Genomic DNA, 12,864 nt, shown 5'->3' with positions numbered 1-12,864 from the left:
GTCGTCATCTCCGTAAATTTTCTCGGCCTTCGCAAACGAAAATGCTCGTGAAAAGTTTTATTAAATATAAAGAGCGGAAAAATTAACGGTATAAATACTAATTTGAAACTAGTCCGTAGTCTCAGTAAGATGCAGTGCTATTCTGAAGTTAGTCAGTCACCAATTATCAACTGTACTTGCCAAGTGTATTAGCGAATAGATTTGCACTGCTTAGCTTAACGTAACGACAAATGCAAAAGGTAAATCGAAGGAAAGATCGATCAATCTCTGGAAGCATATAATATAACCTAAATAAACAAGTACAAGTAAAACCTGGTGTATGAGATCCAATCGAAAACCCCTATGGGTCATTTTAGAGCGCAAATATATTCACAGAAGACAATTATAAAACGCCGACAATAATACCAGGTCAGGTGTTAAACACGTTTTTTTAAACCACTACAAATAAAAAGCGAAGTGCAATTACATAAGCGAGCCAAAACAAGTCTCTGCGGTAAGAATGTTTTGGCGTATAAACAAACGACTGCTTTCACTTGTCTGCAGGCCACACAGAACGAATGACAGGCGCGAAACAGCACCATTTGGCCCTAATCATAACGTACGGATAAGTCAAGGACGAAACGAAAAGATATACAAAAAGTGGATGTACGGATGTACACGTATTTGTAAGAGGCTATTTGGTTTACCCGCTTCAAACTAGAAGTACGTCGAAAAGCGTAATCCTGACTGCATTGAGCGTTATCTAGCATTACAAAACTAGGTGTGGCGGCGCTAATTGAATTATAAAAATAGAAGTGCCACTATGTTATTTGAATCTCAGGATATGTCAGGAGCTGTACTGAATAAAAAACGTAAAACGATCTAAGCAGAACACATGATTGGTTTATAAAAAAGAAAAATCAAACCTGTCCTAATAAGCACTAGAAGGTAGGTTTGTTTCATAGTTTTTTAGAATAATTGCTAAAGAAAATATCAATTCCCTCTCAGGTCTTCACGAGTCGCGTGTTATAGACGACATCTTCATCATCATCATCAGACGTAACATCGTCGTTGTCCCGATAAACAACGTCCATCGTGTTGCCGCCCAGGTCGGTGGGCACTTGGTCGTAGAAACTTTCAGCGTTGGTGCTAAGCCTAAAAAGGGGTTGATTGCATTTGAATGTAATATAGCCAGTGTTAATTAAGGTCCGCGACGGCGTCCCGGGAAAAACAAATTCTTGTTTCATCTCTTTAAATGTTTTAGGTCTATGATTTCAAACGAGGTCGCATAACCTAGGTTTTTTAAGGTTATTTGTTCTATTTACGACGCAATTTTAGGATGCCATCTCAATGATATTTATACATTTTTATATAAAAATCGTTTTGCTCTCATACTTGTATAAAGTTATTCCTACCCGCCGTTCCCGGCTATTGACTATAGTTCGAATCAAAAGTTTACAAAAATAAACGAGTTGTACAACGCTGATGCGTCACTTTTCTTCAGATAAGTGTAGAAAACACACTTATGTGTAAGCTGTTAATCGTTGCAGCGTGCGGCAATTGTGTATAACTGAATTCAGGTAAACCGTGTATGTGTATGAAGCTGTGGATGCTGAATTACATAAAAGTGAAGATGTCAAACACGCTTAACCTATAATAACATCGTGCCGTGACTACACATTGATACGCAAATTGTTCGCATCATGACTGAACACCATATGGAAAGGTTTCAGAAACAATTCTGCAAACGTCTCTACGCTGTTGTCGTATTTCTCAGAAAGATTGGTTCGATTTAGTGCAAGCCGAATTACAGCGGTATCCAAGCTTTGTAGGAGGGGTGCTGTTTGAGTATTAATACTTTCGGTGAAATGGTTTGCACTATTTTATCGATTTTGTCTGTTCTGTTAAATATTATGCATTGTTAAACCTTTTCACGCATCTTGTATATTATGAAAGTTAAAACGACTGTCTTTGGGTATAGCGCTACTGAACATTTATTTACCCCAACTTTGGCAAAAAAATTAAATTCAGCTGGACAGTTTGGTTTTAAGGTCATGTTTACCTGTGAAAACCTTTAGGGTCGGCGTAAGTTCTTTTGCAACAAACTGTTCTGATCACGAATACGAGAAATACGGCTGCAATCATGGACGTCACTGAAATGAAATTGAACATAGCTCTATTCAATCATGAAAAATGTACACATTTTTATTAACTATCGGAAAAGTTACTACAACGTTTTCCGCGCGTTTTTTTAGATAACGGGTTATTATCGCAGTTGCTCACAGCAAAAGTCAAATCGCTCTTGTATACAGAAAAATACGAGAGAGTGACTATGAATCATTGAAACGTTTAGCTTCGGCATTTCGGTTTGGTCTAGGGCATTGTGATATGTAAGAAATTTTCGTAAAACAAGACCGGACTTCTGCGAGGCACCCAACCGCTCCCTGTCGTCGCTTAAACACAGTTTATGCTGATGTTTATCAGAGTAAAATTTACCCATACTATGTATTTCAGGTACTACTCTAGGCGACATTAAAAAACCGAGCATAATTGCATTTCCAACAAATAAAGTAAAATTACCACTAACATGGCGATAGCGATTACCCAAGATTCGTAATTTTAAAACCGCAAACTTTTTTAAAGGTGTAAAGTAATGTGCGGTTTTTACGGACACCTAAATATAATCACAACTTAAAGCACGGCACTGCCTTTTTTATTTATATTAAAGAACTAACAATTCGAAAACCTAAATTTAATATACAGACTCTGTGGGGTCGTATATCAAAAACCTTAGTAAAGCCGTTTTAAAGTGAGCAACGAACATAACTGTACCTGTTACTGTAATCACAAGTGCCCGCGAGTATCCCAAGATGGTTTCGTCCTCCATTGTTCCAATAGGATCATTCGTGGCCGACCCTGGTATCTCGGCGACATGAGGTTCGTTGATGGCCCCCGTTACGAGATCTTTTGTGTCCGCCGAGTTGCCAGGCAACGTGAAGTTGAGCATGACGGCGAGACCGCTCCCCACTTCGACTGTGCGCGTGTGTTGACGGCCACTGAAGGATGGAGAGATGGTTAGCGCCCTGCTTTCACGTGCAAATCGGGGTGGTAGTGATTGCGAATGAAGGTGACGCAGACAATTGGAAAGTTACCTCAGGTTTCTTTTCGTTTCACCTGTTAGTTTTGCGCGTCTGGGGACTTACTTGTAGTAATAACACAACTTTTATGCTGAAAGTACACTCTTCTAATTTTTAATTGCAATGTTAAACTCGTCGTTAAACGAAGTGTCAAAAAATAAAAAAAAAAAAGACAAAGAAACTTAAAACGACCTTTAATCGAGCGGTTTCTCCCTTAGGCGTTTACCAAGTTTAAATACCGCGTTTGTTGTATTATCTTTGAAAAGATTTAATCAGTTGTTATCGGAAAGAGTTTTATTTAAATTAATGATATAACAAAGCGATTTGTAGAAATAATTCTGCGTATTTGTTCGGCTGTAAAATGTTTTTAAAAATATTTCACGTCTTACATTATTGCCCACAACGACATTAGTCGTATAAATTATAAAATAATCGAACCATTATAAGGACAATGAGATACTGAACCAATTTATTGTCAAGGTCGTCCAGTCTTGTATTGAAATTGCTCAAGATTTTTCATAATAAGATCAAGATTTTTCATAATAAGATTACTTAACATTTAAATAGGGAAAATCCTAACAGAACTTTCTCTTATTGTCTATTTTTGGACACAAACATCGGATTTTTTGACTAACAAAGAAGGTCGTTTTAAAAAGAATATTCAAAGAAGACCACAGATTCCAGGCGTGCGGCGCTTCGGTATAAATAAAGAAAAACAATACCCACTTTTTGCTAGCTGTGACGGTGTAAACTCCTGGTACAAGCAGACGCCAGTAGTCCCCTTGCTCAGCCACAGTGATGTCATGATTAATGCCTTCGACTTTTATGAGGCCTCCTCCTACCAAACTGCCTCTGCTGTCGTGAACGAAACCGTAGATGCCCTTGTGAACCTGTGTAAAGATCTAACGGTCGTTTCGCTGCTAACAATGTCGTAGGTTTCCACACAAAGTACGCTATATCAATGGTAATGTGTTCACAACTGGATATTTCCACTCATTTAATAGGGTTTGTCAAAGAGTCAAGCGATGCATAAAGTGGGAAATTAATGGCAGACATTAACAACAAAACAATATAATGCAAGTTATATCAAACAAAATGCAAGTTATATCAAAGGTTCCCAAACTTGTTGAGCTTGCTTTTGTAATACAAATAGGTTATCTTCCAAAGTTAAAGGAGTATCGTGGCACACTTCGTAGCAGATTTGCGGACCGCAACACACAGTTTAAGAACCACTAAGTTACGCGTTTGACTGTAGCTTCGTGATAGGTTAGCACTTACGATTCACCGCACAGTAAATATCCAGCGAAATCCCACAGGTACTCATACCTCCTCCATGTAGGAAAATAAGGCTTCCTTGTTCTCCGCCCACAGTGAAGGCAGTTGGTCGTGCACGGGATACTTGACGCAGTCCAGCTCCAAGGTGACTTCGAAAGAGTTGGTGTAGACGTAGTTCCAGTCCTGCATGCTGCCACTTATCTCGTACCACTCGGCACCGTTGGTTATTCCATCCTGTAAAATGTATCATGTTGAACCGAGTAAATATTCAAATTATCTACTGCTATAAAACAATTGTAAGCAATCAGCTAACCGATGTAATTTTAAGGATTCATCACTCCTAAAACACAACATGCACATTGCACAACAAACGTCCGTCCCAACGAATCATAAGATGGGCAGTGCATTGTATACTGTATATTGCCTATCTACATTCATAAAAATATACTGCACGTTTAATGTTGCAATATCCACGATTGCTTTAAAAATACAACCACCTACAACACTTTATACTACATAAGAATGTTTTAAACCAAACCCTCAAGATAATTTGCGCTGGAATATACTTCAGCGTTACATAATCTATCTATATACCTTAAAATGAGAACATCCCTTGCCATTTGCCATTTTAGCATGGTGCTCTGAGTAGGCTTTGGAAACTTGAATGAACACCTGGTCATCTGGAGAAATGCTTTTCTTCCGTCCAGCCCTGGTTGGATTTTCGTCATAAGGATAGTTTGCCACCTACAAAAGAATTAACCCGAAATAATTTTTTTAGGCTATATAACATTTGTGTAAAGCATTAATAAGGTTGATAATAACTATTTAAAAAATTGTATGTAATACATACAATTACTGCATGTGTCAAACTACCAAACAAACATTTAAAATTTTTAAATCCAAGTAGGCTAATTACCATTGCTCCTCCATGCATGTTGGCTGAAAGGACAAACGGGACACTTTTCATCCATTTCATGATGGCGTCAACTTCTGGTTCAATGGCAGCAATAGAAGGGTGAAACTGGTCGGGAAAGTTGCGGTTGAGGTCTTTGCCGTTCGCATTCGCTCGGCCAACAACTCCGGCCTGGTCACCTTCCCTAAAAAGTCAATTTTAAAATATTAGTAACAGAAAAAAGTATATGGAGATGTTCACTACTGTGAGAATGAATTTCTGTAATTCAAAATATTAAGAGTTTATTGATTCGTTCATGGAGTGAATTACCAACATAGAAATATCCTACAAGCGGTGCTGTGTTTGTACACAGTTACTTAGATAGAGTGCTGTTAATGTTAACAGTTGCACAAGCAATAAAACTAAAGACCCATACATGTTTTTAAGCTAATCAGCATTTTGTTATTAGTGCGTCATATTTTAAGTAGAGATGTCCAACACTTCTGTTTTTTTATATCTATTATTGGAGACATAAAGTATCGCTATCTGATACCAAATTACATCATTACTTTGTCCAAGCAAAATAAATAAAATTATAAACGCTTAAGGTGTTTTTAGGTTATAGGGCCAACATTTTATGAATGGCTTACACTGTAGGTAGAGAAAGACAGCCTCTTCTGTTAATTTAAATTATAGAGTATAAAACGCAGCAGTAAATGAAGTTTTCCAAGATATTGTTTTGCCTTGTATCACAAATAGATGCATATCACTTATTCATATTAATCTCAAATACCATCTTTACATAATTTATGCAAAAGTTAAGCTATCAAAGAGTGGTCTACCTTGACATTTCATATCCATCAGGGTTCATGGTTGGCATCAGGTGAATTCTGGTTTCGTCCACTAGCCTCTTAACCGAACTAACCCTTTTATAGTTTTTGCAAAGGTATTCAACCAGGTTGAGCAGGAGTTCTTTGCCAACAACCTCATTGCCATGCATGTTGGCAACATATTTAAACTCCGGTTCTCCAAGCTCATGCACTCCTGGGTTGTCAGAGATCTCCATGACCCAAAGTTCACGACCCTGCACGGACTTGCCAATGCTGTAGAGGTGAGTGATGCTGGGGTACTGTTTGCTGTAGGTTTGCAGGAACTTGGTCATTTCATTGTAGTGGTGATGTCTAAAGTCTTCTGGCTCTGATGAAATAAATAAATTGCAATCTGTGAATATCTTTTTCTGGCGTTTTTAAACAAATATGTTATTTAATCAAGTAAAGGCTTATGAATTTCAAGCAATGGTGCATGTTTTTATGTTGGTGCCATTAGAGATAGCTCAACGAAATGCCACAGATTTTAAATATGTATTTCTCATGAAACGTTGTTACTATAGCAATACCATTTCGAAAAACATCAATATAATTGTAGCAGGAAGGAACATAGAAACATACAATGGGCACACACCTATTGGAGCATTGTCTTGCGTTTCCATTGATTCAGTAGCAAGAGGAAACAGGGTGACATCATGTACTGTAAATCTACCATCAGATATCATCACATTGACAGGGTGTGATGTGCGGTATCTAGACAAAAAACAAACTTTATATACAAACATGTCTATCACAAGAAACTAACAATTAGAACAATACAGTTTCAGTAAGGTTTTTAAAATAACATAAAGGTTAAAAAATGTACCTTTTTAATTTTAACTAACATTTGTGCTAAAACACAATTAACCGAACAAATCAATTCAAATTAGGTAAAACTTCTTTTATGTTAATACAGAATAGTAAAGCAACATACCCTTCTTTACTGAAAGTCAAAGTGTAAGTCCCTGGAACCAGCATTCTCCAGTATGCGCCATACTGGTCTGTGTGTACTTCCTTAACAATGCTTTTAGTTGTAACAGTGACTCCAACAAGGGGTTTATTAGTCTGGCCATCAACCACAATACCCCTTGCACCCCGGTTTACCTTAAAATTATAAAGAAGCATTACCTTTCTTAGAGTACAGGTTAAGAAGTACCGAATAGTAAAGTGTTGGCGTCGCTATTCAATTTCAGTTAAAAAATGAGTAGAGATTTAGTAACCTTAACAACGCTACAAATTCAAGGGTCACATTTTTATGTTAATCACATAAAAAGTTTTTAAACAAGAAAATTGTGGGTGGTCTTTGAAAGCACATGTTTGGATTATTATGTTGTTTTCCTAAGGATTGAGGGACTTAACGTTGCAGCACATTTTAACATTTACAACTGAATTTCAGGCTCAGTTGATGCGTTTACACATACTTTACTACACAAGCTTATTCTTCAAACACAAAATTCTTATCAGCCTAAGCTTAACCTGCATTAAGAGTATCAATCATAACATTGTTCATATGGCAAAATTTTATTAAAGAACCAAAGTTTCAGCTATCTATTAGGGCAATTTTTTTCAGTGCAATATTATAACTTGCAAATATAGGCGAAAAAATATATATATTTACCAGGTCTGAGTTAACACTAGTTTCATACTTGGTTTCTATTTTGCAGGTGCGCACAAACACTTAAGCAGATGGTACTTCACCATGATACTTATCGGTGAGTTTGGGATAACTGTTAATAGACCTAAATTGTGTTACCGGTGCCATAAATTGCACTTTCATTTAGTCTAATTCGAGGGCATTGAAAACAAAACCAAAAATGCCTGAGCTGTGTTAACTTACTAGCTCAATAAATTGAAACAATGCCTCCTTGTTTTTGTTCCACTCTGGTTCAAGCTCAGATGCTTTTGGATATTTACAACATGTCAGCTCAAGTGTGATTTCCATGCAATCACCCCGAAGATAGTTGAAATCCTGCATGCCACCTATTTGAAATTATCCAGCATAAACAATTTAGTCAATTAACTCAATAAAGAGTAAAACTGGCATTATTTTTAGAACTAATGTTGTATATATGTTTTTTTAGTTTGTGAGTAGGTAAGACCCTAAAGTAATATTCATGTAAGCTACTGTATCACTATAAACATTTAGTAGAGTTTAATAGATCTATATTTCTTTTCTTTAGTAACTTTTTTGCCTTAATACTCCCTATTGTGGGTAAAAAAAACTAAACATTATTGTTCTAAGGCAGTGGTTTTCAACCTTTTTCATACCGCGACCCATTTTAACAACCCAATGTAACAAATGACCCCCTCAAAAAATAAGATTCCTGCATATGTAATACATTTGTGTATGCGCAATGAACAAAAAAATATTATTAAAAATAACAAAAATTATGGTACCACGCTGTTCAAAAAATACTCATTTATTAAATTCATGCACAAGGCAGTATCAGTGAGATGGCTATAGTGTTGCATCTTGGCGACAAGCTTGTCTATGCGTGCTAGCGTGGCGCTGTTGTTGCCAGAACACACCTAAGATCTGGCTCTACTTGTGAAATCATACCCAAATATTTTTCTGATAAAATGGTTATTGTGATGTAATAACTAGTTATTGTCACAACGCCCTTGTTGCGACAATGGATAGCAGTTTTTTTTGCAGTACAGTAAACACTTGTTTAGCTTCTGATTTCTGTCTTTATTGAATTTGAGAATAAACATAGCGCAATATAAGTAATTGCAACTTGGATTACAGGTTAGAGTTTTCACTTAGTTGTTGCACCAATTGCAAGGGCTGGTGTGTGTACAAGTTCTTCAGTAAACGTAAAAGTGTGTACTGTTTCAGAAAAGGTTGAAAAGCACTGTAGGCTACCTATGATTGATACTGGGAACTCAATAGTAAGTCTACACTGTTAAAAAAATAGTCTAGAAACTTTCTTCCTGGCTGCTGATGTTTAAACATTCACTGTAAACAACATTCACTAATATCTACAGGTATTTTTTTGGGGGCAATTAATTGACATTCTCGTAATAGTGATTGGTATTTAATCGTCGTCTTCGCGACCCCCAGAAAAAAGGCAAACGACCCACCCGGGAGTCGCGACCCCCAGGTTGCAAACCACTGTTCTAAGGAAACTTCTTTGTCTTGTTGAAAGTGACAAATAAAACAAAAACATGCTTTGTATGTACTTTGCAGATCAAATTCTTATAAATCAAATTTAAAATACTTGAGTCAAATCAAGGTCCCATAACAAAAAAAATATTAAGTAATTCAAGTTAGAAAAAAAAATAACCTACCAGGAACATCATACCACTTGGCTCCATTTGTGATACCGTTCAAAAACTGATCTTCGTTGCATTTTTTATCATTGTTGTGCATTGTTGCATGGGCATTGGCATATGTATGGGCCATTAACTGTGAATAAATAATAAAAACGTGTTACACCATGCCATAATTAAAAAAAATAAAAAATTTAACCTTATCTAGGAAAACAAGCAAAGGAACAAACCTTGAAGAAAGCATCATCAGGAGCTTGGCTGTAAAAACCTGATTTGTGAAACTTAGAATCGTCATAAGGGTAACTGGCAACTTCACTTCCAGCATGGAAATTAGCAGAAAGAACAAATCTTTAATAAACAAATTGGCTGTTAATACACAATTAAGTGTCGTTATATTTATGTTAACAAAACAGCTATACAAATTTTAGGTGTTGCCTAGTATGTTTTTGCATAAAATATTGTTTTAAATAATCATTAGGTTTGTAAACAAATTTGTAACAAATAGTCATAAAAGAAGCCTTACATCCACGAAGGCAACATAAATGAAATCGGTCAGTTCATACTTATTTGAGGTAATCCAATTCATCATTGCAACAGTTTCTGGCTCATAAGTTCTTGCTTGTCTTTGGGCAGGAAGGTCATACTGGTCGGGGAAGTTTCTGTTGAGATCCTTTTGGTGGCTGTTAGACCTTGACTTAAGTGATGTCCAGGGTGTGCGGCAATTTCCTTCAACAGAGTTTTCAAATCCATCTGGATTCATGGAAGGCATAACAAATAACCTCACATTGTCAACTACTGATGCTGAGCGTTGGTCAGTAGCATAATTGTTCAGCAAATATATTGGAAGATATATCAAAAGCTGTCTGCCTATAGTTTCATCGCCATGCATATTTCCAACTAGTTTGACAGCTGGTCTACCTGGCGAAGGATCGTTCACATTTTTTGTGACTTCAAGGTAAAGTAGTTCACGTCCATCTACAGACTTTCCAATTGATCCAACGCGGGCTAAATTAGGATTTCGCGCAGAAAGCGATTTAAATAAACTGGAAAGTTCATCATAGTTATGGTACTTATCAAAGGATAACTGTACAGGAGGTTGTGTTGATATATTCGCAGATTGTACTACAATAATATGAGGAGAGTTTGTTGTGGTCATGGCAACATGCACCATGACAAACAATGCAACTGCAGCTAAAACGCCACAGCTTACTGTTTTTGACTTCATTTTAGTTCTTTTATTTTGATTTCTTTTGAGATCAGTGGGGCACAGTTAAAACAATTTCAAGAGGATCCTAAATAGAAAAACATAAAGCAATTATATAAAAGTTTAAAATGAAATCTTGCAAGTTCACTACAGGAATAATCAGGCGACCTTGTGCACCAAAGGCCATGAGTGTACCTGCTTGGGAGCAGGATGGATTAAAACAGGGGCGGGCAACTTCTCCGGTCGGCGGGCCAGATATGGCCATATGAAGGACTTGGCAGACCGGATTAAGTACTGTCAAAGCTTGCATGTTTTGTTGCATAATAGCGACTTACGTTGTACTTGTTAAACATGGCAACACTTTTTTGCCGACTTAAAGAATAAACTAAGACAACTTTATAAACCGAAAATCGGTTTGTTTAGATTTAGATGTTATGAGATAAATAATTACACGTTAGGTAAAAGTTTGTCAAAATTATTTCAAGTCAAAAACAATTAAAAATGCACATAAATCGTTTACAAAATTAAAAAAACTATTATCAGCTTTTTTATAATTGACGTTATGTTAAAATGTTATTAAAAAGTTTTTTTTGTTAGTCATATTCAATGACATTTTAACTGTGTTATGTATACGCGAGCTTCCAGAATTATCCACCCTGTCCAGTGTCCAAATTTATCGCATTAGGCTCAGCTTCGTTTTTGCATTATACAGTTGTTTATTTCTGATTTGGACAAATGTATTGAACAGTATTTGCTTTCTTTTTTCTCTTGACAATAATATAACCAGCGTCTTTGTTTCTTCGGCAATTTATAGTTATTTGACTTTTTGAAATGACAAAAATATCAACTAAGGATTTCAAGTATTATTATTATATTTATTCCTAAATATTCATGCTTTCCTTGCAACTTCACCTTTGACAACTTGTTTCATAGTGTTATAATAAAAGTGGTAGGATTCTAGACCAGCGCCGTTTTTCCTAAATTACACAAATTTCCTATTTTTTGCACAATTTTATTTGGTTTAGCATAATTCCAAGTTAATATGCAAAATAGTTTAATAAAAATAAGTAGATAAACTGGAGTGTTATTTAGATTTTTTGCAATTACCTTAAATTCAAGGTATATACATAAAAACAATAGGTATCAGGAATTGGTCGGCAAAAATAAATAAAATCAGAAATCGTCTGAAAAAATAAGATTGGTCGATCTCTAATAAAAATAATTAGTTTTGAAAGCAATTTATTTATAACCTTAATTAAATGCAAATGGAAAACAAAAATCGTTGTGCAACCACAATAAAAAATCGAAGCAGCACAACGCAAAGCACAGTTTAAGAACTTGAACTATAAGGATAACTTTTCAGTAAACTTATAAATATAAATAAACTTAATAGAACATATAAATAAACTTAATAGAACATAGTAATTGTGTCAATAAGCACATTTAATTCAATATTGTGTAATGGCTAACCTTTGTCTAATGAACCACACAACATAAATAAGCGGAAAGACTTCGCTCAGTTCAGGTAACGAGCTTTGAAAACTGCGCTCGCGTACATGACTTTACAAAACACGAATTGGAAGTTCAATGCCTAAAAAAATAATAAAACCTACAATATTCGCTTTTTTGAAAGAGTAATACGTTCATAATTAAAACGTCGCTTAACATTGTTGTTACCTTTGTGAGCTTTTCCCAGCTGATCAGCCTTGTTTACATTTGTTCTATTGTGACGCAATTCCTATTTCTAGGTAAAAATAGGGGGCTTGCAATTTTGCTAGTGTATAATAAGTAACACCAATCACACTCTAAAACAAGTCAAAACGTAATGCATGCTATTTTGCACAACTTTTTATATGAGTTCAGTGCAGACATTCGGGTGTGAAGATAATATAGTGCTGATATTTTCTTTCGACTAATGCAAGTACCGGTATACTTCTTAATGTCAACGATTTGTCAATTGAAACCAATAAAATAGACGGATTTTTGTCTGCGCGATAATCTTTAGCTTCATAACTAAACAATTGAACACCAGTTTATTTGATCACTCGACGCTTCGTAAGATTTTTTGAACATTTGTTTGTTTGAACTATGACGTCACGTTATGTCTTAACTGGTGACGCCCTATGCAAGGATTTTTATGCGACCCCTCCCAAAATGAAACCCTGGATCTGTCCTGGCAACATTGGCCTGCCATATTAAACTAATTCCTTCTGATGACTCGCGTTACAATATAAACCA

The 12,864-nt window shown here is 35.9% G+C and overlaps 1 protein-coding gene across 1 annotated transcript; it reads right to left on the bottom strand.

The window, feature by feature from the left end:
• Nucleotides 1-169: 169 nt before the first annotated feature.
• Nucleotides 170-11,852, bottom strand: LOC146163952 (carboxypeptidase D-like). The gene is made up of 14 exons (XM_083383129.1): nt 9,986-11,852; nt 9,653-9,770; nt 9,441-9,558; nt 7,987-8,129; nt 7,084-7,253; nt 6,745-6,863; nt 6,126-6,480; nt 5,308-5,488; nt 4,986-5,135; nt 4,443-4,625; nt 3,843-4,006; nt 2,812-3,035; nt 2,042-2,132; nt 170-1,134 (listed from the first exon to the last, which is right to left on the bottom strand). The coding sequence occupies exons 1-14, from the start codon at nt 10,645-10,647 to the stop codon at nt 984-986; spliced, it is 2,829 nt and encodes a 942-aa protein (XP_083239255.1). The 5' UTR covers nt 10,648-11,852; the 3' UTR covers nt 170-983.
• Nucleotides 11,853-12,864: the final 1,012 nt, after the last annotated feature.

Source organism: Ascidiella aspersa, chromosome 2, assembly GCF_963924565.1.
Source record: "Ascidiella aspersa chromosome 2, kaAscAspe10.2, whole genome shotgun sequence".
Taxonomy (NCBI): domain Eukaryota; kingdom Metazoa; phylum Chordata; class Ascidiacea; order Phlebobranchia; family Ascidiidae; genus Ascidiella; species Ascidiella aspersa.
This window is presented reverse-complemented; position numbering and strand designations above follow the sequence as displayed.

Bases quoted from the DNA above. Each gene is read 5' to 3' on its own strand.
- LOC146163952 (XM_083383129.1), bottom strand. From the start codon at position 10,647: ATGAAGTCAAAAACAGTAAGCTGTGGCGTTTTAGCTGCAGTTGCATTG. The intron at 5,489-6,125 runs GTAGACCACTCT...TTGACTTTTTAG, and splicing joins GATGGATATGAAATGTCAAG to GGAAGGTGACCAGGCCGGAG. The intron at 2,133-2,811 runs GTACAGTTATGT...ATTTCATTTCAG, and splicing joins ACTTGTGATTACAGTAACAG to TGACGTCCATGATTGCAGCC.